Raw genomic sequence first — 27,464 nt, 5'->3', positions numbered from 1 at the left:
CCGCCGCATCCCGGCTCTGGGGCGGCGCTGACAGTCTGGTCCGCGCTGGGCAGCGGGCGCAGCAGCGGGCAGGCGGCCGGCAGGCACACGGAGGCAGAGCCCCGCCGCGCGCGCCCCGGCCCGCGTCCAGCGCCGCACCCCGGCCCGCCCGCGGGCGCCCACCTGCCGCCCCGACGGGAGGCCTCCCGCGGCCGCAGCCGCTGCCCCGGGCCGGGCGCCCGCGGCGGCACCATGAGTCCCCGCTCGTGCCTGCGTTCGCTGCGCCTCCTCGTCTTCGCCGTCTTCTCGGCCGCCGCGAGCAACTGGCTGTAAGTCGGGCCGGGGCGGGGCGGGGCGGGGCAGGCCCCGGGGGCAGCGGCCGGTGCCAGGCGGCGCGGGGCAGCGGACGCGGGGCGCCCGGCAGGTGTCTCCGCCGCGGGACCTGAGGCTCGCTCGCTCCGCTGCGGCCGCCACGACCCCAGCCTCCCTCTGCACACCCGGAGTCCCCTCCTGCCGGGGTCCGGCTCCCTGCGCAGAGGCGGCAGGGGTGGCGGCGGCAGCGTCCGGTGGCACCCATAGGCGGCTCGGGGCGCTCGAGGGCACCAGGGGTGCGAACGCGGGGCGGTGGCCCGGGAGGGGCGTGGGGCGCGGGGTGCAGCTCAGCCGGGCTGACAGGTCGCCGAGGAAGCCCATTGCAGGGAAGGGCTCCGGGACATAATAGCAGGTTAATCCCGAGAAGTCCGGAGCGAGCTCCCCGCGCCGAGCTGCGCCGCGCTGCGGGCTGGGCTGGAGGCGTGCAGGAACCTGTTTGTGCTTGCGGGGCGGGAGCCGGAGATAGAAGGAAGGGACCGGGACGCCTGGTCTCTCAGGGCCCCGGGCCTTGGTTTTGCCCTGGGGCAGGAAGAAACTCCATCCAGACCTTAAAGAAGATAACGGCCCCCACCTCCCCGAGTCTCGCCTAAGGAGGAAGGGGTGGTAACCGCTGGTGACCTGTCTGTTTCTCCTTGACTGGGTCTGCGCTCAGGGCGCTCCCTGGGTAGGGGCGGAAGGTTTGCTGGGGGGAGGGGAACTAAAGGGACGAGCTCCAGTGAGTGGGTGGACAGGGAGCAAGAGGACCTGCCCTCTGTTCATCCCCGCTCAGAGACGCTTCCCCATGCCCCACGCTTGACCCTGGCCCCAGTTCCTCCTGCTCAGAGCTCTGCCACCATCCGCTGTGGGCAGCCAGTGGGGAGCCAGGCTCCAATATTGATCTGAAAAGCATGGGGTGGGAAGGGGGATCGCCAACAGTGTAGCTGGGGTTTCCATGGAGACAGGGAGAGAGGAAAAAATTCTCTCTGCATCAAGACCAAAGAACAAATATCTCCCATGAAATTGCCCCGAGTGTCCAATGGCTGTTGCTATGAGGTCATTGTGGCCAGCCGGAGCCCTCCAGGCTGGAAGGAGCCTGTTCGCTGGGGTCAGAGCCACCCAGGGCTTGGGGGACGGAGGTGATGTGGAATTCTCCCAGCTGTTCGGAGAGCAAACTCCAAGACAGCCCGAAGTGGCTGCAGAGCTTTTGTTTTTCTTGGAGCCTTAATTTGATTAACACTTCAGGAGCAGTGGCAGAGTGTACAGAAACCAGGGCACCACCACCTTCTCTCACTGCCCCCCTGCAGTCCACCCCCCTGAATGCTGCCTGGGTCGCAGAGCTGGGGAGGTAGCTGATTTGGACTTGAAGGACCCTGGGGGGTCCCTGGAGCTGGTTCTTGTATGCATGCGTTCAGAGCTGGGGTCTCCGAAACAGAGCTGGGCATCAGGAGGAGCAAGAACTGGGTCCCACCTGCCCAGCACCGCCAGAGCCACAAAAAAGCAAAGACAAAAAAAAAGTGGCAGTCCAAGCATCTGGCCCAGGCCTGCATGGAAGACAGCGACATCTGCAGTGGAAAGTCGTTCCGGAGCATCTGGTCTTCGACTCATTTTACAGATGAGGAAACTGAGGACTAGGGAGGGGACGCTACTTGCCCAAACTCAGAGCTAAGCACTGAACCCAGGTGTTCTGGCTCCCAGGCAGTGGCCTTATACCCCCTTCCCTGAAGCTGCCCCAAAGCGCAGCCAGCATGGCCTGGGTGGCATCACCACTCACCTTCACCCATGTCTGCCCCCAGAATCCCAGCCAGGAAGGCAACCCCGGCTTTGGATCGCACAAACCATGGGGAATTCCAACAACTCAGTTCTCCTGCCTGTGCTGTTGGGGGTGGGGTGAGGAGGGGTGGCCTAGGAGGAGAAGAGAGGTTGGCAAACCTGTTCTCTGCAACGGTGATGGTTCACGTTGCCACGAAGCAGGTCTCTGGATGACCTAGCTCACTCCTGCTCCACCCCTGGCTTCAAGCCAAGGGTCTCTCTGCTCTGCCCAAGGCAAGAGGAACAAGGGGCTTCCCAGGACCCTCCCAAACCAGAGAGGCTATGAAGGAGCACACACCAAGGTTGGGTCCGATATTTATCAACCTCCATCAAACCATCAGCTGGCCACGGACGGCAGTGCTGGGGGAAATGGATGTCACAGCCTGGCCTCCCACAAGCCTGGAGTCTAGGTAGAGAGACATGATAAAACCACAAATGGGTGGAACAAGGCGCATGCTCTGTGACTGTCAGAGGGAAGAGCTGAGTGTGAGCCTGAGCAGGCAGAGAGGGACTTGGTCTGAAACTGTAGGATCATGACAATAATAATTATTATTATAATGACTCCTACTGCACGATCTAAATCCCAACAACGTTTCAATGCCATTACAGGCAAGAAAGCTGGGGATCCTAGAGGTAACTGCCCAAGTCACCCAGCTGGTAAACGGCAGAGGTGTCCGACTGAAATGCTGCCTCTAGAAGGAAAAGCTCAGACAGGCAGGTGGCCCTGCAGGCATGTGCTCCTGCAGGCGTGGTGGCTGGTACTGTGTCTTTTCAAGTGTGAGGCATGAGGAATCCTGGCCGCAAGAGGAGAGTGGACAGCAGCTGCCAAGGAGCAAGGTCTGCGTTCAGCTCCCCTCCCAATCCCTGGAGTCAGGCTTCGGTCCAGGGTGGGTCTGCTGGCCGGTGGCAAGAGACAGGGCTATCCGTTGTCTCAGAAGGGCGTGTGGCCTGGTGAGGAGGCCAGGTGTCCTGCCGCATGCAGATGTTGCATAGGATGGAGGCTGGGGCTGGGAGGGCAGCCTGAGGCCTGGGCAGGTCCGGAGAAGCTGGGAGCTGTTGATTAGACTCTCCTGTCTGGCACCCAGAGGAGCCGGCTGACAGCTTGTGACAGCTCCCACTACCGAGTGAGGGCCGGATACAGAGTCGCTGGGGGAAGGAAGGCTGGGACTCTGCCCTAAAGGAGGCTGCCCTGCCATGGACCTGAGCTCAGAAATGTTTCTGAATGTCCCCTCTTCCCTGCACTGACGCTGTGCCGGGAGTCAGGACACTGGGTTCCAGTCCCAGCTCTGGGCCACATATTGGGTGGCCCCTTCCTCCCTCTGGGCCACAGTCCTCAGCAGATTGTTCTGAACCCCAAATGGAAGGGCTGGGGAAGGTTAGGGAATAAATAAACTAAGGTTTCAGGATTTCGGATCTCTCAGAGGAAGGTAGTGGGGTAGCAGGGTTCTAGCAGAATCTCACTGGTGAGGGATGGGAGCCCATGCTGCACTCAGAGACAGGCCAGTGGCATGGCCAAGAAGCAGATCTTTGAGATCCAACTGAGTTCTGCCCTGCGAAGCTGAGTGACCCTGGACAGGTTACTCAACCTCTCTGAGCCTCGGGTTTCTTATCTGTAAAATGGTTCCCACCGATCCAAATGGTGCACGAAGGTGGTTGAGAAGAGTCAGCTCATGCATGTAGCAAGCTGGCATGGGGCCAGCCACACTGACGGAAATGGCAACCGTGCCAGCTGCTGGAACCAAGGGCTGCTGTCGGGGAGCTGCAGGGCCATGTCCCTATCGATAGGGGTGGTGGAGGAAACAAGCTTTCAAGCTGCTGCTCCCAAACTCTGTTTATCCCAGACTGGCCGGCCCAGATCCACTGATCTCACACAGGTAGGATCTTTCCGAGTGCACCTGTGGGTGCACTCGGAAAGCTACAACCCCCTTGCTCAATAAGGGTGCCTACAGGAGCTTCCCAGAGTCAGGGAGCCCTAGCCTGGCTCACAAGCCCATCTTGCTGGCCAGAGGAGTTGCTGCTTTTAGTGCCCTGGGGGAGATGAAGGAGGCATCACGGCTTCACTGGCTCTGAGTCCGACTTCGGGCCAAGCTCCCCTAAGCCTGCTTGCCCGGGGGCAGGGGGCCTTTTACATCTCCCTTGGCCATGGGTGGAGTCCAACACTCTGGATACAACTCCCTGGGGCAGGGATGGGGCAGAGCCAGCCCAGACGTGCAGTGCCAGCCACACAAGTACAGATGTGGCCCATCTCCCCCACGAAGTGTCCCCCTGATTCCCAGCTTTAAAAGATCCCTCTCTCCCCTCTGAATAGTCAAAAGCCCATCTCCTTGGAGCTCCTCCATGGCTCTGGGCAGTGAATTGCAATCACAAACACGCTCACTGTACTTTACAGTTCACACCAGGCTTTCTCAACCTCCATATCACTGATACTTGGGACTGGATACTTCTTCTGTATGGGTCTTTTCTGTGCATTGTAGGATATTTAGCAGCATTCCGGACCCTTACCGGCTAGATAGCCAGTAGCATCCCCCCAGGTAACAACACAAAATGTCTGTAGATTTTGCCAAATGTCCCCTAGGGGATGGGGGTGCAAAATCATCCCCCCATTAAGAATCAATGGTTTACAAAGACCTTTCCCAACCGATTACCCTATTTGAACCGCACACCCTCCCCTCCAAGCCTCACCACACCGCTTTCGGAGGAGAGGAGTGCATATTGCTTTCAGCTCCACTTCAGAGGCCGAGCAGTGCAGTGACTTCCCCAGGGTCATTCTGCAAATCAGAAGCAGGACTGGAATTGCTCTCACATGTCCAGATTTTATGGTTTTCATCCCCTGCCTATAGCACCATTTCATATTATATGTAACTTCAGTCTAATAGTGTGGTTTCTTTACTGCTTCTACAAGGTTATAAACATCTGGAAGCCGTGGCTGTGACATAAACACCTCTGAATATCTCACAGTGCCTGGCACGTGCCTGCCGGGCACTAGGTGCTCAGCCATCTTTGATGGATGAATGGAAGGCAGGCTTGTTCCCAGAGGGTTCCCAGCTGTTGTCCAATGGTAGCCCATCTTCAAAGGCCTGGAGTAGGAGGAAGGCTCTGCTCCACTGCCCCGAGGCTCGGGGATACTAAAAAGCACAGAGGTGGCTGGCAGGAAGTGAGACTGCTGCCCCCCAGATCTGCTGCTCTGCCCCTCACCCCTGGGCTGGGACAGACCCTGAGAGCCAGGTTGAGGGTTTTTCCCCCAGCACTGCAGCGCCCCAGGACCAGACTCCCCCGGGGGGGCGGGTGGCTCAGGCAGCAGTCACGACCCAGCTGTCTGCTACAGTTTGACTTTCTTCCCTCAACCCTGGATTAGCAATTGAGCAACACAGCAAGCATCTGACAAGACAGTGCTCCCCAAACCTGTTGAAACTCGCCCAATTTAGGCCCTGTGGGTGCACTCGGAAAGCTGAGTATTTACAAGGCTCCTCCTCTCGCTTCTGCCTCTGGGAAGAGGGGCTTGGGCTGAGCCAGTGGGAGCTGTGGGTGGGGTGACAGATGCCTGCCGTGCGCCCTCCAGTCACCCCTCCACTGCATGGAGCAGGCGCAGCTGCAGGCAGAGCTGCGACCCCAGGGCTGCTCTCCAGATTTCCACAGGAGTTGCCAGGTTTTATCTCTGAGTCCTGAACTGCATCTTCTGTGATTCAGCCAACCTCGGGAAGGCTCGCTCCCTGCCGTGACCCCACCAGCTCCCCCTCCCCCATGTCCTGGCAAACTGAAACCAAACTGTGTTCTGAAGGTTCCCTGCCAAGTCAGACCCCGGAGAGGAGGGGACCTGGTCTGAGGAGAGAGAGGGAGGGAGGTGGGAGGAGGAAGGGATGCATCCTCCAGGGGAAAGGAGCCTCTGACAGCTCACATGGATCTTTGGAGAGGCCCATTAGAACAGCGGGAATGCTGACCGGCCTGGGGGCCCTTCCCTGCGGTGACTCTGAACGGTCCCTTCAGACCCTATTTCTCACTCTGTTCACACAAGAGCCCTGAAATCCCAGGATTGGGCACCAGAGACCCTTCCCCAAGGGCTGAAGACGGCAGAGTAGCCCCTCCTTAGTTGGGTGCCCAGCTGTTCTGGAACCCCAAGCTTCGAGGCATCAGAGTGAGGGGGTTCTTGGGGATTCTCAGCTCAACCCCGTTGGGGAGGCTTCATGCCAGGGATGGCCTGGGATGCCCCCATGCAAACATGTCAAGCACTTCCCCACCTCAGGGCCTGTGCTGGGCACTCAGGGCCTGTGCTGGGCACTCAGGGCAGTACAGCATGGCAGTGGTAGAACTCCATCCCAGGGCTCCCAGAGCTAGCTGTTCCCGCAGCCGCTGGAAGCAGCCCCACAGCCCCGACACCCTAGCCAGTTATTCTCTGCTTGGGGGACGAGCCACACCAAGGTTTCCTCCCTGCCTTGGTGGGGGTGGCAGTAGGGGGTCCAGCCATGGGCTCTCCCAGGACTGGGCCTTTGAAAGGGATTCCCCAAGGCCAAAGAACTCTCTAGAAGCCGGGCGCCTCACTCCAGGAAGCAGCACTGGCTCTCGACATTCCACCTGGGGTTTCACCTGTCCCTCCTCTTTCCCCACCCTAGGTTCCCTTAGCCCAGCAGGGAGGACAGTTCAATGGTTCGGTGGCCACAGGACATGAAAGGTTCTGGGGACGCGGCTTGGGTGGGTCTGCTGATCGGGGGATAAGGTAAGGTCAGGCAAGCCTTCAATTTGACGCCCACTCCCCCAGCAAGACACCTGCCTTGGGGAGAGAAGGAAGTTCTCACCTGAGGAGCTCTGGGCCCATTCGGGCTCCTGTCCAAGTGGCTACTTCATGGGAACGCATACACCAGCGCTCTGGGCACACACACAGTGAGATGGGAAATGGGGCGGGGGCTCCCAAACAGGAAGTGGGGGCCACAGAGCTCTGGGGAGTGACACAGGTAAGGGGGCTGGGGTACCAGGATACTGGAAGTAATGGGAACTGGGAAGTCAGGAGTCAGAAAATGAGGACATTGAGGCTTCCGAGGATGGAAGATGCGAGCGAAAGGTCCCAGGAGACAGGGAAGAGGGAAAAGGGCCCCAGGTGCAGAGCAGGGCGCACCGGCGGTGAGGCTCAGGCCCAGGGGAGGCTCCTAAGCCAAGGAGGACCTGTTTTCAAATCCTAACCTTCCACTGCACGCTGTATGGCCTCGGACACGTGCTTCTCTGAGTTTGTTTCCTCATCGGCAAAACGGAGGGGATGACACCTGCCACGCCAGCCCTGCGCTGTTGCACTAAGGACATACTGAGGCACGTGACTACCGATGGCAGGGCATAAGTGAAGGTCACACGCATCCGTTCTGTTATGCCTACAAATGGTTTCCAAGTCCCCTTGACACTCCTGAGCTTATCCTGGACACACACTGTCCCTGCCCTCACCCCGCTCTCCCAGCTCTTGACGTCCTAGCAGCACCGCCCACTCTGCCCATCTCTCACACTCCCCAGCCTCACAGGGTCTGACGGTCGCCAGGAAACACACTCTCGAACTCTGCAGACCTCATCTGGAGACTGTCAAAAACCTGCCATCGGGATGGCTGCCAAGGTCATTCACTGTACCCCGGGGGAGCACGCCCTACCTCTCAGGCACGATCAGCTGAAAAAAAGATCGGGAACCCAGGTCTAAGAGGGCAGAGAGAGCCAAGCAAAAAAAACCACTCAAATGAGCGGAAGTCTGGTCGCAGTGTGGCAGAGGGGCAGCGGGAGGAACCGGGAGAGGCTACGGGAGGGGTGGTGACGGCCCCAGTGGCAGTGAGCATCTCGGTGCTGCTGCTAGAACAATGCTACAGCAGGGACGAGCATCTCCTGCGCGCACGTTTCATTCGTTTAGGCCTCCTGGGCACAGGAATCCCAGTCTCCCCACTTTACAGATGAGCAGGCTGAGGCTCAGAGTTGTTCACTAGCTTGCTTCAAGCAACACAAAGATGAGATTTGGACCCAGGAGGCCTTGGTGCGTGTCCTTACTGCACCGCCTGCCACGGTAAAGGCCAAGGGTCCCTGGGGCTAGAGCACTGTGAGGGAGGACAGGAGGATACTCAGACTGTGGTTGTAGAAACATTCGAAGATCTAAAAGTGAGTGGGGAGCATGGTGAGGATCTTGGAAACCAGGTGCCATCCCCCTAAGAACACAGTCCTGGATGGGGACCAGGGTCACTTTTGCCCCTATCGGCCACTCTGTTTTCTTCCGGCTCCCCCTCCCACCCACTTGGCCTCCTTCTCCCTGGTATCGCAGGCACGACCGCTCCTGAGGAGGCTCTAAATGTGGCCCAGGCAGGCAGGGAGGCCAAAGGGAGGGGGCAGAGAGGCCTGGGCTGGCGTCCCAGCCCCCACCTGGACACCCGCAGGGCCACCAGGACACTGATCTGCTTGGCCTCCCAAACGCTCCAGCTATTTCCCGTCCCCTCTCCTCCTGACTCACAGAGTAAGAGCCGGGAGGAATCGCAGAGGTGCAGATTTTCCTCTAGGAATTTGTATATTTTTTTAAAAAAGCAAGCAAACCTGGAAAAGCTTGGGACAAGCCCAGCTAATTTTAGTTTCTAATGAAAACAGCAGGTGGCTGAGAGGATCTGATCTCCCTGGCAGGGCAAGGGCCCTCCAGCCTTGCAGGCTGTAGGCACGGGCCGGGCTCGGGGAGGGCCTCCTGGGAGGAGCCTGCAGGACCTGTAGCCCTCGCTGGAGAAGATCAGGGCATGAGCTGGCTAGTAGCGGCAGCAGGGGCGGCCTGGGCTGGTGGGGTAACCTGATCAACGGCAGGGCCATGGCTACAGTCCTGGGTGGCCAGGGCAGCAGGCGGTAAATTGCTAAGCCTGTACTCTGTGGTGGCAGGAAGGAGCCTAAATTGGGGCACTGCAGCCAGGACAGGAGAAGCCTCTGGGATGGCCAAGACCCTGCACAGCCTGGCCTGGCCCACCCATCATGCCCTGGCTCTCTGTCACCCCTAGAAAGAGCTGGTGCACTCCATGTTTGAGCCTGGCCCGGCTCCAGGGTCAGCGGACGGCACACGTGTCTCTGGGATTGAGCCACCCTGGGGTGCTGGAAGGGGATTCCTGAGGCATCCAGGACTAATCAGGCCTTGCTCTGATGGCTCTCCAGGCCCTCAGCAAACCAAAAGACCACCGCAACCCCACATTCCTCCTTCGTCCCTATCCTTCCCCATCCTGAGCACTCTGCCAGGAAGCGAACAGAGGAAACCCCGTCAGAATAGAGCCCTCCATCCTTGCTGCAAACATTTATTAAACACCTTCTATGCACCATGCCTTGTGCGAGGCACCAAGGGTGGTGTTAGCCCCCTCAGCAGGTAAATGAGGCAGATCCACGGCCAGGTACAGAGGAAAGAAGGTTGAGAGTCGAAGCTAGGTTTGCACTGCAGCTCACAGCTCTAGCTATGGAACTTTGAGCAGGTTGCTTTGTCTCTGTAGCCTCAGTTTGCTCATCTGTAAAATGGGACCAGACACTAGCTGGATGCTGAAGCAGGCAAGCAGAAACATTGTGGATGAGGGCCTGTAATGCCTGGGATTCTCACTCTCCAGAGCCAGTGCCCAGTTCCATTTCCAGCGCTGGCACCCAGCCCTGCCCAGGCGAGACCCTGGGGTCTAGGGGAACGGGTAGGGGTGGGGCTGGGCCCCATGTGTACGGAAGGGGACAGCTGCTGTGCCAGATGAAGGCAGGGGCTGGGGGTGGGCACTGGTGCCAACGGAAGAGGTTGCTCAGCTCCTTCCTGGAAGCTGGCCCAGTGACTCATGGCCACGGCAGCCCAGCAGCTCACCCGAAGCCCCTGTGACTGTCATTCAGCCTATCTCCCCTTGCTGCGTTCTGAGCCTAGGTGGGGGGATGTGGGTAGCTCCCCTGCCCTGGTCCATCTCACTACTTGTTCAATGGCAGAGACACATCTGTCAGACTGGCATGGGGTGAGCAGGCCCCTGAGGCCCGGCCACACCCTACCCTGCCAGCAGAAGGAGGCCCACCGACTCTGACAGTGGGAAAGGCCATATGGACCCCCCGGTTTACCGTACCCATGAGGAGACAGGCTCCAAGTATGGCAGAGACTTGCCCAAGGTCATGGTGGGTCGGGGCTGCTACCCCTGCCCAGAGAACCCCTGCCCTGGGGTGCCTCCCTTGACTAGAGGCCAAGCACCAGCACAGCCAGACGTAGCCTCCTTGGCTGCAAGCAGCAGGAGCAGAGGCTGAGTTGGGGATGAGCCAGCTCTGTGCCCCCACATCACAAACAGGGCCCCCACCCTTCTCTAAGAGGCCAAGCCTGGGTCTGGACAGGAAAGGATCCACCACCAGGCTCAATTTCTTGTCCCCCCAGCAAGGGACACCTGTGGCCTCCTGAACGTGGACCTGGCCCACCGCCAGTAGCCGGGCTCTTGGCGCCCCCTGCAGGCCAAGAGCAACAGGTGGGACTGGCTCACAGGCGACCCAGGGCTGCTGGGCAGAGGCAGGGGAGCACACAGGCAGGGCTCTCCGTCCAAATACAGCCTCCGCTGCTTCTCAGCTCCCTTCCTGCTCTTGCCTTCCCTCTGAGGGGCTCCAGGCTCCTGCCTCGGCCTGGTCAGGACAACATCATTCTGCACATCCCTCGGGCTGCACCTGGTAGAGAGGAAGGAGGGGCGGGGAGGCCCCTGGGAGACCAGGAATGCCGCGGGTAGGGAGGGGAGGTCGGCCTTCCTCGACCTGAGACCACTTCGCACTTGCCCCATGCTGCGCATGTGCCCCCACCATTACCTGGCACCTACGATGTACCCGACAGCCAGGTGCGTCACACAACAAATCATGGGCATTCCTCTCTGCACCCCTCTGGGTGAGAACCGTTATCTCCATTTACAGATAAGGAAGGCCAGGCCCAGGCGCCACAGCCACGGGGAAAAGGAATCACGCTGGGGATCGATGCCACAGTGAGGAGGAGAGTGGCGTCCCTGAGTCAGAGCTCCCTATGACTGAGAAGGAAACATCACCCATACCTACCCAGACTGCTCTCCAGCCTGGTGCCCGCCTGGCCTCCCAGCTGCACCTGAGGCATATTAAAACCTCAGACGCCCACCAACCCCCGCCAGGGCTGGGGCCCAGGCACCTCCGCTTTCTACAACCCCTGCACACGTTTCTGATGCACAGCCAGAAGCAAGAACCATTGCTTCGTCTGATCCACATACCTGACAATTAAACTTAGCTGCTGCCTGCAAACCTCCGGAGATGGGGAGATGGCCCCTAACTGCACCCTGGCTAGCATCTTCGGGTTGAACAAACCCAGCTTCCAGCTGCTTCTGGCCCTGGTGTCAATTCTAGTCTGTGAGCCAATACTGTCTCTACCCAAGGCTGTGAAGCCAGGCAAACGCCAGGTTCAAGTCCAGCTCAACCTCACTGGCCATGTGGTCCGGCACATGAGGCAAATTACATAACCTGTCTGCACCTGTTACCTCCTCTTTCAAATGGGAGTTGGTTGGCTTTCTGAGAGGAGTAAATGCAATAATGTAAAGTCCTTAGCCCGGTCCTAAGTTCCATAAAAGTTACCTATACTTATCATCAGAAAAACTACCCATAGATAGGTCTTTCTGTATACTTTTCTATTTGCTCACCATTCATTCATTCCCTTATTCGGCAAACAAATGGCAACTTCCTGCCTCGTTGCCTCGGGCCAGTGTCAGGCCATCTCTGACACACAGATCCCTCCTGCTCCAGATAGCAAAGCAGTTCTTTGACTCAGACAGAACCAGTGGTCCCTTCTCTTATTACAGATGAGGAAACCGAGGCCCAGAGAACAGTGACCTTCCCTTTATCCTTCTTCAAACAAGACATTGGTGCAGCTTCCTTGATAAGATGCAACAGCTTCTCCACTGCCACCCCTAGAAAATCCCTGACCCTTGGGAGACTCTGTTTGCTGAGCAAGCCCCGGGGGAGGCCTGGCTCAAGATGCTCACTCTTCTTCCAGAGCCTTTATTCTGTGTGGCTGAGGCTAAAGGTAGAGCCAGGCCTGGAGGTTCCTACTGAGAGGCATGGGAAGGCTCCCTGCTCCATCTCTGGGCCTCAGTGTGCCCACCTGTAAAACGAGGGGTCTGGGCCAGATCCCATGTTAGGGAATATTCCTTAGGTGTGAGTCTCTGCGTTCTGTTGCTCCTCCAGGAACCTGGAAGGCAGCCTTGCCCCGGGAAGTGATCAGATGCATCTCCCACTCACCAGATGGGAAAGGGGTCCTTCCAGAGTCACCACTTGGCTCTCCTCTCTTGCGGGCTGCCTCTTCTGCACCTAACATGAGCACTTGGCCCTGGCTGGGGACACTGGGGCGAAGGGTAGGGCAGGCTGAGGGGCAATGGTCAGGGCACAACCTCTGGGTTGTCCAGACCCGAGCTCTAATCCAGGTCTGCGCTTAGAGCTGGGCGACCTGGAGCCAGTCACCACCTCTCTGAACAAGACCTGACACTTATGTGCTCAGTTAACGCGAGCTCCCCTTCCCTCATGAGGGGTACAGCTCCTCCCTCACAGGGCCCTTCCCCAGCTCCCATCCCAATGGCACTTTCATGTCTTGCTCCAGGTCCCTTTACCTTCTGGCCCAGATCACAGGGATCAGGGCCTTTCCAGGCCCCTTGAATGCCACCAAGGAGGACAGGCAGGAGAAAGACCTATGAGTTTGAAGGGGCTTGAAGCTTAGTTCTGGCACTTGCTATCTATCTGTGTCACCTTCAGCCTGTCACCCTCTTGGTCATTTTAGAATTCATAAAATGGACCAGGCATGGTGGCTCATGTCTGTAATCCCAGCACTTTGGGGGGCGATGGGGGGCAGTGAGCGGATCACCTGAGGTTGGGAATTTGAAACCAGCCTGACAAACGTGGAGAAACCCTGTCTCTACTAAAAACACAAAATTAGCTGGGCATGGTGGCACACGTTCTGTAATCCCAGATACTTGGGAGGCTGAGGCAGGAGAATCACTTGAACCCAGGAAATGGAGGTTGCAGTGAGCTAAGATCATGCCATTGCACTCCAGGCTGGGCAACAAGAGCAAAACCCTGTCTCAAAAAAAAAAAAAAATAGATTCCATGAAATGGGCATAAAGATCACCTCATAGATTTGGGGCGAGGATGCAACAGGGCGAAGTGCAGCCACGGTGCGCGGCACTCAGGAGGTGACCTATAACCATGGTGTTCTTGTCCTCCACTGAAATCGAAACACTCACAGCCCCTCCTCCCGCCTGTGCCTGGTCCTGGAGCACCTTCACAGAACTCCTCTCATCAAGATCGTGATCCTTGCAATAACCCTCTGAGGAGTAGCCATCGCTGCCCCATCTCCCCAGCATCGAAACTCAAGGGGCAGAGGGGAGAGCACGCTGCACTTGGCTTTTGAACCATCCCCACAGCCCACTCTCGCCACCACCAGCCATATCCTGACTACCACTGGACCCTAGCCTGTCACTGCCCTCACTGTCCCAACTCCAAAGGGCTGCAGCAATGACACCGGTCTCCATCTGGTGGTCCTAGGATGTGGCTGGCAGTAAGGATCTTGGTGTTGTGGCCAGAAGGTGGGCCAAGGTCACTGGGGTTCCTGCCTCAGGCAGGGAAGGAGACATCCTGGGCAGACAGCGGCTCCAGCCTCCTAGCTAGAGGGCATCTTGGCAGGAAACAGTTGAAGCCCACAGCCAGGTCTGGGGTAAGGTCTTGGCACAGACAGTGGCACAGGGCCACCAGGGCAGAGAGGGATCCCGTAAGGGCTCAGTCAGCTTCCCTCCCACTGCTGCTGCCTGCTTTGCCCGACTTGAGATACAGGTCTTTAGTGGAAGACGGTATCTCCACTCCCCTGTGCCCCTAGAGCTGGGCGAGAGGGCTATAACTGGATCCAGAGAGAAGTTGGCACCTAGGCCCAGTCACTGGGATGAGTCAGTTCCCAGAGGCCCGGGCCGGAGCACAGGCCTGAGCCGGGAAAGATGAGGAGGTGGGCTCTGCATCGCATGCCACCCTCTCCCCAGGTACCTGGCTAAGCTGTCGTCAGTGGGGAGCATCTCAGAGGAGGAGACGTGCGAGAAACTCAAGGGCCTGATCCAGAGGCAGGTGCAGATGTGCAAGCGGAACCTGGAAGTCATGGACTCCGTGCGCCGTGGTGCCCAACTGGCCATTGAGGAGTGCCAGTACCAGTTTCGGAACCGGCGCTGGAACTGCTCCACACTCGAATCCCTGCCCGTCTTCGGCAAGGTGGTGACGCAAGGTGAGAGAAGGGTGTGCGGGGCTGCCGGGGAGCCTGTGGTGCCAGGGCGTGGTCCCAGGCAGGAGATGAGATGCTCGTGAGCAGCAGGACTATTACAGGTCAGTTCTGAAGCAAAACCAGCACAGGGCCCAAGTGAGGGCATAAAGGACACAGAGCGTTGGGAGCCCAGAGACAGGAGGATGATCCAGGCGGGAGGCACATGTGGGACGGGGGCCATCGGAAGAGGCGGCAGCTCTGTGCTGGTGCAGCACTCAAAAGCATGCAGTGTCTCCAGGAGAGCTAGCCTCCTGGAAGTGTAAGCAGATGATGAAGGAAGAAACTGAGACTTGGGCAGGGTACAGGACTGACTTGCCCAAGGCTCCTCAGAGGGAGAGGAGCAGTCAGGGCTCAGACCTGAGACCCTGAACCCCCGGCCCAGTGCTCTTCCCACCCCAGCACTTGGGCCCATCCCCTTCCTTGGTACATCCGACCAACCCTATTGTACACCTCTAGCACGGCCGGGCTGGAGATACAGGGATGAGCAGAAACAGAGGCACATGGAGGTTAGGTAGCTTGCCCGAGGTCATCGAACTACAAAGTGGCAGAGCCAGGACTTAACCCCCGGCAGTCCTGCTCCAAGGTCTGAGGTCTTACCCTCGATGGGGAAACGCTGTGATCAAGGGGCCCGGGGAGCCTGTGGGAGCACAGTGTGGACACCACCCTGGCTGGGGCTGGGATGCTCAGGGAAGGCTTCCCTGAGGAGGTTGGCCCTCAGCTGATACCAGACATATGAGACAGCATGAAGCCAGAATCAGTGGGGCCAGGGCATAGAGCACATTCTGTGGAGCTGGAAGTCTCCTCCAGAAGTCGCTGGCCAAGCCCCTGCCCTCGAGGAAGTACTCTAAACCACGGGCCCCTTTTTCTACTTACCGAGCATGAAACTGACACTTCTGAGCCACTAACCATCGACAGGGTCCTTTGACTTGCTCAGACAGCAGGAAGGGGTTGCCTGGGCCAACCCTTCTCCTGGCACCTGTGGTCCTGGACGGCCCGGGCTGCTGGGCTTGTGGCAAACCATTTGGATGTTGCTGGAAACCAACTGTGATAGAAATTTGGAAGCCATTCTCCTAGGAGCTGGCAGGGGCCAAAAAGGCATGATCTCGTTTGGCATTGCTGAACATCGCTGCTCTGGAAAAGCAACAGAGACCCAGTGAGCAGCCTGGCAGTGGAGGATTTCCCAGGATGGCAGTGCTGCCTCCAGGGGCCCAGGACGGCCTGGTCGATGGGGCCCCAGAACCAGCCTCAAACAGCAGCCCCTGAGCCTGGGAAGCCCTTGCATGCAGTAGGTGTGTCTTGGGCAGATCGGTGGATAGACTGGCTGTCACCCTCTCCCCACCTCCCTTTCTACATGCAACGCCCTCTACCTCAAACACCCAAGCCCCTTCCTGAGGGCTCAGCAGTTCCCTCCTCCGCAACACCTTCTCAGATCTTCCTCCTGGGTTCCAAAGCTCTTTGCTGCTGTGCGATTTTTTTAAATCATCATTTCAAACTTACAGAAGAGTTGCAAAAGTAGTACAAGGAATTCCTATATCCTCGTCACTCAGTTCACCAACAGCTTACACTTTCACCCATTTGCCTTGTTATTCTCTATTTATATAGAGAGAGATACAACATTTTTGTCTAAACCACTTGTGGTCACACTGCTTCCAGCACACCTTTTAAATTGAAATGTGCATCTCGTCACCCAACTCCATTCCCCTATCACTGGGACTCGAGCCCTTCGAAGCCCTCATTGACCTGTTTCTCAGCATGTGGCAAAGCCTGGCATGGAGGAGACAGTGGATGCCATCTAATGACAGAAAGCAGGTCGGAGTCGAGGACTCAAAGGGGCAAGGAAGGGAGAAGCCTGGGGCCATGCTGGCCTGAAGCCATCATGGGTACTCAGGACCCAGAGAAAAGCCCTCCTTACCTATGGGAGAGGAACCAAGGGGCACCCAGCACGGGCTCAGCAAGTTCTGAGGGACGCTGATATTCCTGCCAGGGCCGGGTGCCACCTGCTCTGGACCGAAGTCTGAGTGGTGGAGTCAAACGTCCAACCCCCTTTGGAGGGGGACATGTCAAGGTGCCGAGGCTAGGCCAGTCACACCCGGCAGGTACCAGTCGCACTTGGAGGAAGAGGCTGAGCTCTGCTCACTCATCAAACTCTTCCCTTTTGCATTTTTTGTTTTCTTCCCTAGTAAAATTCCTCTTAGAAACTTCTTAATTTGTCTCCACTGACTAAGAGGAAAAGGGGCTTGCCCTTCCTGAGGTCCGAGAGGAAGCCCTGCTCTCAGAAGGTCCAGGGACTGGCTAGTGAGGCAGATGGAGGAAGGGCGTGGACAAGCATGGCCCCCGACAAGTGACTGCACTCCCCTGGGCATCAGTGTCCTCGCCTGGCACCAAAACCACACGCAGACCCACCTCATGAGGCTGTCACAGAGATACAGTGACTTCATGCACGGCAAGCACTGCGTGTAGGCCCTCACCCAAGAGGGGCGCCTCCCGTCACCAGCTGCTATCACCTGCAGCAGCCAGTGGTAAGCGGGCCTCGCTCACATGCCCAGCCCTCAGGACTAAGGACATGGCTGGAGCCTGCATACATGAGTGGCCTGGCTTGGTCGTGGCATCAGACGTGGAAGACAGAGCTAACAGACCAGACCAGCCCCCATGGGGACTTAGAGGAGAGAAGGAGCCCCCATTTGTTGAGGGCCTGTCGTGTGCTATTGCATCGGGTCACCCTTGTGACACTGTGAGTTTATAGTCCTGTTCTCCCACATCACAGCTGAGAAAGGAGACTCGGCAAGCAGAGGGTGGGAACACCCCCAGCCCTGGGCCTGCCGACTCTTGGCTGGGAGATTCTGAGCAAGGTCTGTGCCCTCTCTAAGTCTCAGTGTCCTCCTTGACAACCCCAGGACCAGCCTCGTAGGATTCCCGTGAGGATCGGGGAGATTAGGAAGGGCTAACTGACCCCCTCAGGGCTCAGGGCTGGTGGGTCCCACTGCCAGCACTGCCCCAGGTCTTAGCCTCCCCTGCTCCTGGCCTGGAGGCAAGGAGGACAGTGAACTAATAAAGAACAGTGAGGCAGGTGTGTAATTTGGGGCAAAACCGTGTGTTCCAGGCTGAAAATCTACCAAAAATTTGGTAAAGATGGCATCTGGCATGGCCGGGAGTGCGGGGATCAGTGGTTCTTGGCTGAGCAGGTATCCAGGGCTAGATGTGGGCTGGCCTCTGTGTTTTAGTCACTTCTTAATCCCAAGGCCTATTAAAATATTAAATGAGCAGGCTCTGCACATAAAAGGTAACTGATAGTCAATGAATCATTAAATACTGAATGAACTGATAAATATCAAATAAACCAATAAATATCCATTGAACCAAAGGGTGTGAGGGTGGGAGGGAGGCTATAGGGCTTGGCAAAGGCGTGCGGGGCCTCCGGTTGGGCTGGCCTGGGCAGGATGGCAGAGGTAGGAAAAGCAGTGAAAAGTGCCCTTCTCCCGCTCTCCTCCCTCTGGAGACAGCACCGGGCCTCCTCGGCGTCTACCATGTCTCATTCTACCACCTTGAGCAAGTCCCTGTCCTGAGATGACGGCCATGATGAATTCTGAGGCCCCTTCAGGCTCTGACTGCTACGGCTGGGAGGCCATGTGGTGCCCTGGCCATAGCAAAGCGAGGGTCCAAACCCAGGCCTGTGTGTCCATTCATTCCCCATGTCTAAACCATCTAGGACACCTTCCTGACTACAGCACCACGCAGACCTAAGAAGCAAATGCTCTGTAGTCCTGGGTGTGCCTCACTAACACCTGTGCTCTCACCTTTGTCCTCAATATTGGCATCACACTGGACCCAATAATGGGTTGAACACTTTTTTCTCCTGCATGACCTCTGTGGCCAGCCTTTTGATGCCATAAGTTACAGAAGATCTGGGGAGAGGGTACCCCAGAGACACTCCCAGACTGGGAATGCCTTGAAGCTCCAGTGGCCAGACACACACAAGACAATTAGAAGATAAAACTGGCGACATCCTGATTCCGACACGTGAGGCAGGGAGAGAGAGGTGTGAGGTCTGGCCTGCTGCGGTGGCATTATCCCCGTGTGAGAGGGGAGAACACTCAGGAAACCTCAGAAAGAAAGGTCACACTGCTAGTGAGAATCCAGTACAACTTTCCTCTGAAGCTTTGCTCTTTCCCTTACCCTATATTGTCTCTTAAATCCAAAAAAGCTTCCAAGAGGTGGTTACAAGAAAAGGTGGGGTTTTGCACATCTGAGAGAGTAAAGGGAACTGGAAAGGCAGATTGAGCAGGGATAGAGGTTAAAGAATGGGGGATAAGGTTATCCTGGGAAACGGTGCCTGTCCTGCCCCACCTCCCCAAGACTCCAGCTGGGCCTCACCTCCATCAAGATACCGGCCCTGGTACCCAGGGGATCAGCAAGCCTATGGCTTCATTGCTGGTCCAACTCAGCCTTAGCCAGTTCTCCAAACACTCCAAACTGCTCAAACACCCTTCCTTCTCCCGTATCTGGGAAAGACTTCACAAGTGATATGCTCTAAAGAGCACAGGCTGAGTCCAACAGGCCTTAGTTCCAATCCCTACTTGGCCATTTACTGCCTGAGGGACCTGGAGCAAGCCACCAAGCCTGAGCTTTTCTTCTATAGAGCAGAGCTGTAGAGAACTGATTACTGAGACTGTCGTGCGCCTCAGGCAGCACATAGCAGGCCCTCAGAAAGAGGGGCTGTTACTGGATCTACAGGATAACTGAATTCCCAGGCAGTGCAGCCTTAGCACCTTGGAAAAGGTAGCATTGAGGCTGGACCCAGAGGACACCCAAGTATTTAGACCTGTGATGTCAGGGGCCGGGGATGCTCTCTGGGAAGAAGAAACAGCGGAAGAAAGGAACTGGGTAGAGGAAGGGGCAAATGGCTGTATGAAAAAGGAAGAACACCACAGAGAGTGCTGCCTTACCCTGGCCCGGGAAAGGACCAGGTGAGGATTGCCTTTCTGCCTTGGACAGCCCCTGGCCAGGGCACACCATCTGCCACCTTGCTAGGGAACCCCTGCTGCTACCTGCCCAGGTGGACCATAGGTCTTTCTCTATGTCTGAGTGGCCCCTGGGAGAGTGCTCTGCCAGATCCTCCTCGAGCAAGCAGGGCTCCAGCATGGGCACCTGGGCAGAGGTGAGGAGCTGGGAAGGGCCACCACACTGGAGTCCAAGGGCTGGAAGCCAGGACTAGGTGGAGAAGGCTGGTGGAGGAGCCTCCATCAGCTTTCGGGGCACGGATGCTTGCCCACATCGTCCAGACTTTCTGGGGCCTCCTGTGCTGAGCCCAGAAGCCAACTGCTCACCATCCCCCAGTAAAGAACCCACAGAAGGAACTGGGCTTGTCCTACAGCATGTGAAGTTTGGTGGTGGTGGGGGGGGGTCCCTAAGGAAGCCCTTCTTGGCTTCGTATGTGGGTGGTGGAATTAACTGCATGTGGACGCCCAGGGGATCAGGGGCTCTGGGAGGCAGAATAATGTCAAGTTTGAAAGCTCTGGAGTCTGGCTGCCTGGGTTCAAATTCTCGCTCCACCACTTCCTGGCTGGGTGTTGTTGGACAAGTTGCTTCACCACTCAGTGCCTCAGTTTTCTCATCTGTCAAAGAAAGATGAAAGTATCTACTTCATAGGGTTGTTAGGACAAGTATATAATATATGTAAAGTGCTTAGACAGGGCCCAGCACATGGTAAACTGCCTATAAGCTTTAGCTCATTAGTATCTTCCTTCCAGAATCTCTTCCGTGAGGCCCATCCCAAGCTGAGAAAACTGCAGTGTTCTTGCTCCTGAGGCCAGGGCAAAAAGAGCCTGGAGTCTCAGTGGATGAATGTTGGTTTGGGGAATGAGGCAGAGGTCTCTCTGAGCAACCTCCCTGGGGGCCCTGCACCCCAGGGACCACCAGTACACAGGGGAGATCAGCCTGGAGCTGGTTTGGGCTGGGGCGGCCTGGGAGCCAAGACCAGCAGAGGAGGAAGAACCATGCGAGGCCAGGCTGAGGCGACCTGCCAGTCTCATCAGCCAGCCCCATCTCCTTCTTTGACTTCCCTTCCCCCTTGATCTTTGGGGCAAAGATCTGTGCTGGTTCAGGCCTGGAAATACCAGAAATACCAGAAACTGAAGTTGTCTCTCTTTGGGCGGCCACAGCATAAAACCAACCAACATGATCCTGCTATTAACCTCAATTAACTTGCAGAAGACTCAGTTTCAGGCTGTCGAGGCTCCATTGCTCCAGCCAAGCCCCCCAACGCTGGCCCAAAATGGCCAACCCAGGGAGGAGAGCGGGCAGTGGAGAGTGGGTAGTGGGCACTATCGCCAGCTCAAGGCCGAACCAAGAACAGGGCGTCCTGAGTGGTCGGGGACTGAGCTGCCTCCCGCCCCAGCGCTCAGCCTCTACTGCCTCTGTCCACAGACGGGCACAGAGAAGGTGATTGTTTCCATCTGACCATGGTGACTGCTCCCTGGGGCAGCCAAGTGCACAGGCCTGGGTGTCACAGAGGTAACTGCCAACCATGGGGCCAAAGCCGGCCCCCTCCGCTCCTGCGGACACAGACACTCCGGCAAGAGACAGAAGGACAGTCACAGCACACAGAGGCCTTCCTCACAGGGTCCAGGAGGGGAGCATGGCCTGCTGTCTGGTCACACACCCAGCCAGCCATGCATACTCCAGCTCACACAGTGTCTCCCACCCCCAGAAAGAAAGTCCACAACAGCTACACCCCCGAGGCACAGTTCTTAGGATAAAAACATCCATTCAGGCAGCGGACGAGGGCCGGCACCAAAATAGAATCACTGAGAAGTCATGGGGCAGAGGCAGACAGACGCGTGCTTGAGTCTTGGTTCTGTGGTACTCTGGCTGGGTGACTGGGACCAAATCCCTTCCCCCGCTGATCCTCCATTTCTCCATCTATAGAATGGGATAAAATGAAGTCCCCAGTGGTGGCGAGCTTAGGCATACTAGGTAGCTCCTAATTAGCCACAGTAGGGGTCAGGGGTTATGTAGAAGCTATTGTTATTAAGTCTACTCTGAGAAAGCAAGACGTTTTCAGAAATAGGCCCAGTCTGAGGAAGGGGCAGGATCATAAGGTGGGGTGACTCCTCAGAGCCCAGTGGGGCCAGCTGGGGAATGGAAGCCAGATCTGGGTATTAGAGTCCAGTCCTCCTTCCTACCTGCAGCCTGGCAAGCCAGTTCACCTCCCCCAGCCTGTCTGGTCTTCCATAAACCTTCACAAACCTTCTGGGGAGGGAGTAAGAACAGCTTTCCACAGGAGCTGAGAACACAGGCTCTGAAGCCAGACTGTCGGCTGGTTCAGTGGCCTCGGAAAAGCCAACGAGCCTGTTTAAATGGAGATGGCAATAGTACTTGCCTCCTGGGGTGATTGTGAGGATGGCAGGATCCTCCCATGTGAAGAGCCCTAAGCCTTGCCTGGTTAAGAAAGCAGATCCAGCTATTGGTGTGATAAGAACCAGCGCCACGGGGTGCCTAGCACACAATTTCTCCCTGTCTTGCTCCCTCCTGGCCTCCAGCACGCAGGAGGCCCAACGTGCCCCTCCCCTTCTACAAAGGAGAAGGGACCCTGGGACCCAGCTCTGCCCTCCCTCTGCCTCCCACAGGTACTCGGGAGGCGGCCTTCGTGTATGCCATCTCCTCGGCAGGTGTGGCCTTTGCAGTGACGCGGGCATGCAGCAGTGGAGAGCTGGAGAAGTGCGGCTGTGACCGGACAGTGCACGGGGTCAGCCCGGAGGGTAGGTACAGGAGGTGGTCAGAGTGGGAGGGCGGGGGTTTTGGCCTTGGCCCTTGCTCACCCCAGCCCTCTCTGTGCCCACCACACCCCAGGCTTCCAGTGGTCAGGATGCTCTGACAACATCGCCTACGGTGTGGCCTTCTCACAGTCGTTTGTGGATGTGCGGGAGAGAAGCAAGGGGGCCTCGTCCAGCAGAGCCCTCATGAACCTCCACAACAATGAGGCCGGCAGGAAGGTAGTGTGGCACTACCCCCAACAGCAGTGGGGCAGGGATAGCGCGGGCAGGGCCCCACACACTCTCCCACCCACACGGCCACTCAGAAAACATTTCTGCAAGCTCTTGCCAGCACCTGGCACCTTCTACAGGCCAGTGGGGTTCAGGCCAGGCCAGGTGAGTGCACAGACAGGTGGGCAGGTGTTACAGAACAGGGTAAGTGGCCCCCTCCACATATGTGCCCCCTCCACACACATATGCACATGCATGTCCATCCTTGTCTCTCACACACACTCACTCCCCAAAGAAGCGCAGAACTAGGATGTGAACCTTTCTCTCCATCGCCACCAAGATGGTGTACCTAACTGCAATGCCACCTGCCTACCAATGCCTGCTTCCCAAGGTTCCTGTGGAGGGCAAATGCGGCAATGCTCTCCCGACCCAGAACCTGTCACTCACTGTTGGTAGGACACCATCCTTAATGCTTCTCTTTCATCAGCTCCCAGTGTCCCAACTGCAGGGGCAGTACCTCATTCACCTGTCCCAGCACTGCTTAGCAGCCCAGTCCTACAGAATTCGTAAGACGAAGCACGACAGCAAATCTGAGTGCAGCGTCAGCCCCAGGGAACCCGACTCTCCGCGTCGGCCTCCAAGGCCCCTCCCCTGCATCTCCTGCTGACCCCTCTCCCTACGCTCTCCCACAGGCCATCCTGACACACATGCGGGTAGAGTGCAAGTGCCACGGGGTGTCAGGCTCCTGTGAGGTGAAGACGTGCTGGCGAGCCGTGCCACCCTTCCGCCAGGTGGGTCACGCACTGAAGGAGAAGTTTGATGGTGCCACTGAGGTGGAGCCGCGCCGCGTGGGCTCCTCCAGGGCGCTGGTGCCACGCAACGCACAGTTCAAGCCACATACAGATGAGGACCTGGTGTACTTGGAGCCCAGCCCCGACTTCTGCGAGCAGGACATGCGCAGCGGTGTGCTGGGCACGAGAGGCCGCACATGCAACAAGACATCCAAGGCCATCGACGGCTGTGAGCTGCTGTGCTGCGGCCGCGGCTTCCACACGGCGCAGGTGGAGCTGGCTGAACGCTGCAGCTGCAAATTCCACTGGTGCTGCTTCGTCAAGTGCCGGCAGTGCCAGCGGCTCGTGGAGCTGCACACGTGCCGATGACCGCCTGCCTAGCCCTGCACCAGCAACCACCTCATGACCCAGGGAAGGCCCATAATTTAAACAGTCTCCCACCACCTACCCCAAGAGATACTCGTTGTATTTTTTGTTTTGGTTTGGTTTTTGGGTCTTCATGTTATTTATTGCCGAAACCAGGCAGGCGACCCCAAGGGCACCAACCAGGGCCTCCCCAAAGCCTGGGCCTTTGTGGCTGCCACTGACCAAAGGGACCTTGCTCGTGCTTCTGGCTGCCCGCATGTGGTTGCCACTGAACACTCAGTTGTTATCTGTGTCCATTTTTCTACTTGCAGACTTAAGGTGGAGTAACAAGGAGTATTACCACCACAGAGCTACTAACCGTGTCATCGGGGAAGAGGGGGCCTTATGGCAGGGAAAATAGGTACCGTCTGATGGAAGTCACACCCTCTGGAAAAAAGAACTCTCAACTCTCCAGCACTCATACACACACGGACTCCTGGCAGCTTAGGCCTAGAAACCATGTCTCTCAAAAGCCCTGAGAAAGGGAACAAGCAGATAACCAGGTCAAGGGCACCAGGTTCATTTCCACCCTCACATGGGCAGCTAGCAGTTCAATCTCTGTAGGCCATTCCAGGCAAGAAGAGGGAGGTGAGGCCTGCCATCCTAGACCAGGGATCCTAGCTGTGCCTTTGCAGTATGCCCCTGAGTCACCTATCACAGTGCTGTTCGTCCATGAAACTGAAAATGGAAAACACACACACACACACACACACACACACACACACACACACACACACGAGAGAGAGGGAGGAAAGAGAGGGCTGTGCAGTAAAGTCCTCTCCCATTATCTTACTCAACACCGTTTATTGAGCAAATACTATGTGTTCTAGGCAGCCCTATGGCCACAACAGTCCTGGGAAGCAGACAAAACAGGAATGCTAGTGCCCATCTGACGGCAGAGAGGGCAATGCTCACCAGACCTCACAGCAAGCTGGATAGAGAGGCAGAGCCAGGAGAGTCCTCCAGCCAAGGCTCCTCCTTGGTTCCTGTACACAGAGGCAGAGAAACTGCAGGTCTTCTTGGGGCTGAGCCTGGGGTAGGGGGGTTCTGGTTAGAGGAAAAGGGGCAGGAAAGCAGCAGGAGCCAGAGACCACAAACTGAGCTGCAGCCCACATGGTTCCTGAGGGCAGAATGGGCTCTGAGAGAAGACACGAACAGCTGACAGTGAGGTCTCAGCAGTGTACCCATCCCCAGCACCTCTGGGTCCCTGGGGTCCCAGGTACCATGGGTACTGCAAGATTTCCCAAGAAACAGCACCAGCAACCCAGGCCTGACCCTGTGCAAACCATCAGGAGCCCAGCCCAGGCTTGTGAGCGGGACATGTAAGGAGCAGGAGCTTGCCCCTGAGCCAGCTGCTTCTCAGATGGGCTCCCAATCAGCCGAGGAACTTGCTGTCAGCCCAGTTTCCAGACTGCCCCCACAATGGGGCTCTAAGTTTCAGGTCTGAAATCTTGTGCTCTGTGATCCCATTTGGGGTTCCCACACTCCAAGCTCTTGGCTCCTGTGTTCAGTGGCTGAATTCAGCACCCGAGATTCGGGATACGGGCTCCAGGCTGCAGAAACTTTTCTCCAGGCATTGTGGCTTGTGCCTCCTAGTGTTGGCTTCCTCACAAAGACAGGGTCAACACCTTTGGCCCCCAGCCAAGATCTCTGCTCAATGTCCATACAAGGAGGAAGCCAAAACCAAGTGAGGTGTGGAGCCACATTCAAATGTGGGGATAATCTTGGGGCAGGCCAGCTCTGATGTGGATGAAAAGCTGGGCCAACTGTCACCACAGCTGCCCAGCTAGGTGCACTGCTCCTCTGGCTAGCTGTTCAGCTGTCCACTAAGCCCAGAAAAAATGCTACCCCTCACTAGCAGAGGCCAGACCCAGAAAAAGGGAAGTGAGGAGCCCTCCCCTCCCAGAGACAAAAGCTGAGCCACTTTCCCCACCCAAGGAACAGTAGGTCCAGGCTGGATGCTGATATGATGGGAAGTGCCCTTTTCACCTGCCAGGAAGCTCCTAAAGCAGATCCTCCTGGGGTTCTGAAGGTTGTGACCTAGGTTAATCAGATCAGATTCTAGGAACCACTGCCCAAGCCGACCACCACCAGTGCTGCAGAGGTCAAAGGAATCCACAGCCACAGGAAAAGGAGCTTCTTTGGACATGCCCAGCTCCAAACGGACCTGGGGGAACTGGCACAACCCTTACATAACCCACTCCATCTTGGCCCCACCATGGCCTGGAAATTGGCCAGAGGGTCCACGTCCTACCCAAACCACTCTCCTCTCATCCCAAGGCAAAGGTGATGTCCTTAGGCCTAGGGCTGGATCAGCCCAGCTCTGGATGCTGCTAACCCATTCTGCTGCCCCGCCCCATCCTCCAGTTTTTATACGAGGCTCTTTGCCATTGTGATGTCCTCATGGCATAGTCTGATGCATGATAAAATGATTATTTCTTTATCTTGCAATTGTGACAGTGACTTTTTTTATAGAATAGGGAGAAGAGACTTGGAGAAGGACATGAGAATAGCAGATAAATAGTAGCAAATTCTTTATGTAGGGGCCCCTTTGCCTTAATAGGTGGTTTAAGGGCCACAAAGACCCATCTGCATGCCTTCTGAAACTTCCCTTTTAACACACAAAGGCTTCTTCATGTGCGTTTCACTGCATCATGACCAGCTACTTAAACCTTGGCCTGGTCAGATCTTTCAGGAGTGTTGATGTGGAGCAGAGGGCCTGGTAAACTGGGTACTAACAGGGAGGTAGGGGACGATGGAAGAGGATTTAGTTTCTGTCCTGCAACATGGGAATCCACGGCCTGTGGCTTACAGGTAAACGCCAGGATTAGAACCCAGTTAGAATAAAGAGTCTGGGTGGAAAACTTCATATAACTCAAGTCTAAAGCCACAGCCAAGGGAACTCGCTGCTGAGAGGGAGATCCAGGGTGGCTTCTCAGGAACCTTCATTCTGAGTAAAATCCTCTCATTCTTACCAAGGCAGGCCCCACCCCCGCTGCAAGCAAATTCACACCAGCCGGGGAATGGATAGGCTGCTGCGTGCTCAGCTTTCCAAACGTTTAGCGGGGTGAAGGGCTAAAGGAAAAGTGCTTTCAGGACATCAGGAGGGTATATGAATTTGTGAAGGATCGCGGGCAGAGGCATAATAGACAAAGGGAGGTCCTAGAGTTATAGGTGGGTGGAAAAGGGACACCTCCTCTTCAAAAAGGCAGAGAGGGCATAGAGGACACCAGAGGAGCAAGTCAGTCAAGATCAGCAACACGGTGACACGCCACCTCCACAGAAAATTCAAAAATTAACCCAGCACAGTGGCACACACCTGTAGTTTCATCTACTCAGGAAGCTGAGGAGCAGGGATCGCTTGAGCTGGGGGACAGACGTTGCAGTGAGCTGAGACTGCAGCTCCAGCGTAGGTGACAGAGCAAAACCCTGTCTCAAAACAAAACTAAACAAAAAAGTCCAGGTGACTGTGCTGAACAATTTTCCTAGCACTGTGAAAAGGTCCCAGGCTTTGAAATCAGATAGACCTGGTTTGAATCCCAGTGCTGCCACTTCTTCACTAGATAAAACCTTGGACAATTCATTGTCCTCTCCCAGACTCAATTCTTAATCTGTACAATGGGCCTGCTCCCACCCCCTTACACACACACTTCAGTGGGGCTAATAATAGAATCTATTTATTGGTGGTGTTAAATATGAGAACATCTATAAAGTTCAACAACTCTTCTAGGAAGCTGCTGGCTCCTTTGCCCAAATGCCCTCACCTCAGTTGCTGCCCTGAGCTCCCTCAGCATCTTCTCTAATTCTCCCTCTTCGCTTTGTGACGACCCTCCCAGACAACTCTCACTGGAAATATTACTATTCCCTTTTCAGGAACCT

General features: G+C 56.7%; 1 protein-coding gene across 1 annotated transcript; it reads left to right on the top strand.

The window, feature by feature from the left end:
* The first annotated feature begins 31 nt into the window (after positions 1-31).
* On the top strand, positions 32-26,117 carry WNT4 (Wnt family member 4). Its single transcript, XM_039474278.2, has 5 exons — positions 32-308; positions 14,136-14,371; positions 22,033-22,164; positions 22,256-22,398; positions 23,082-26,117. The coding sequence occupies exons 1-5, from the start codon at positions 232-234 to the stop codon at positions 23,547-23,549; spliced, it is 1,056 nt and encodes a 351-aa protein (XP_039330212.1). The 5' UTR covers positions 32-231; the 3' UTR covers positions 23,550-26,117.
* Positions 26,118-27,464: the final 1,347 nt, after the last annotated feature.

Source organism: Saimiri boliviensis, chromosome 11 (assembly GCF_048565385.1).
Source record: "Saimiri boliviensis isolate mSaiBol1 chromosome 11, mSaiBol1.pri, whole genome shotgun sequence".
In the NCBI taxonomy this organism is placed as follows: domain Eukaryota; kingdom Metazoa; phylum Chordata; class Mammalia; order Primates; family Cebidae; genus Saimiri; species Saimiri boliviensis.
Note: the sequence above shows the minus strand (reverse complement) of the source record. Positions and strands in the feature narration are given on the sequence as shown.

What these genes read in the sequence shown, in the direction of transcription:
- WNT4 (XM_039474278.2), top strand. Translation starts at nt 232, where the DNA reads ATGAGTCCCCGCTCGTGCCTGCGTTCGCTGCGCCTCCTCGTCTTCGCC. An exon ending in CGGCAAGGTGGTGACGCAAG is followed by an intron (nt 14,372 to 22,032) that starts GTGAGAGAAGGG and finishes TGCCTCCCACAG; the next exon opens with GTACTCGGGAGGCGGCCTTC. An exon ending in GCACGGGGTCAGCCCGGAGG is followed by an intron (nt 22,165 to 22,255) that starts GTAGGTACAGGA and finishes ACCACACCCCAG; the next exon opens with GCTTCCAGTGGTCAGGATGC.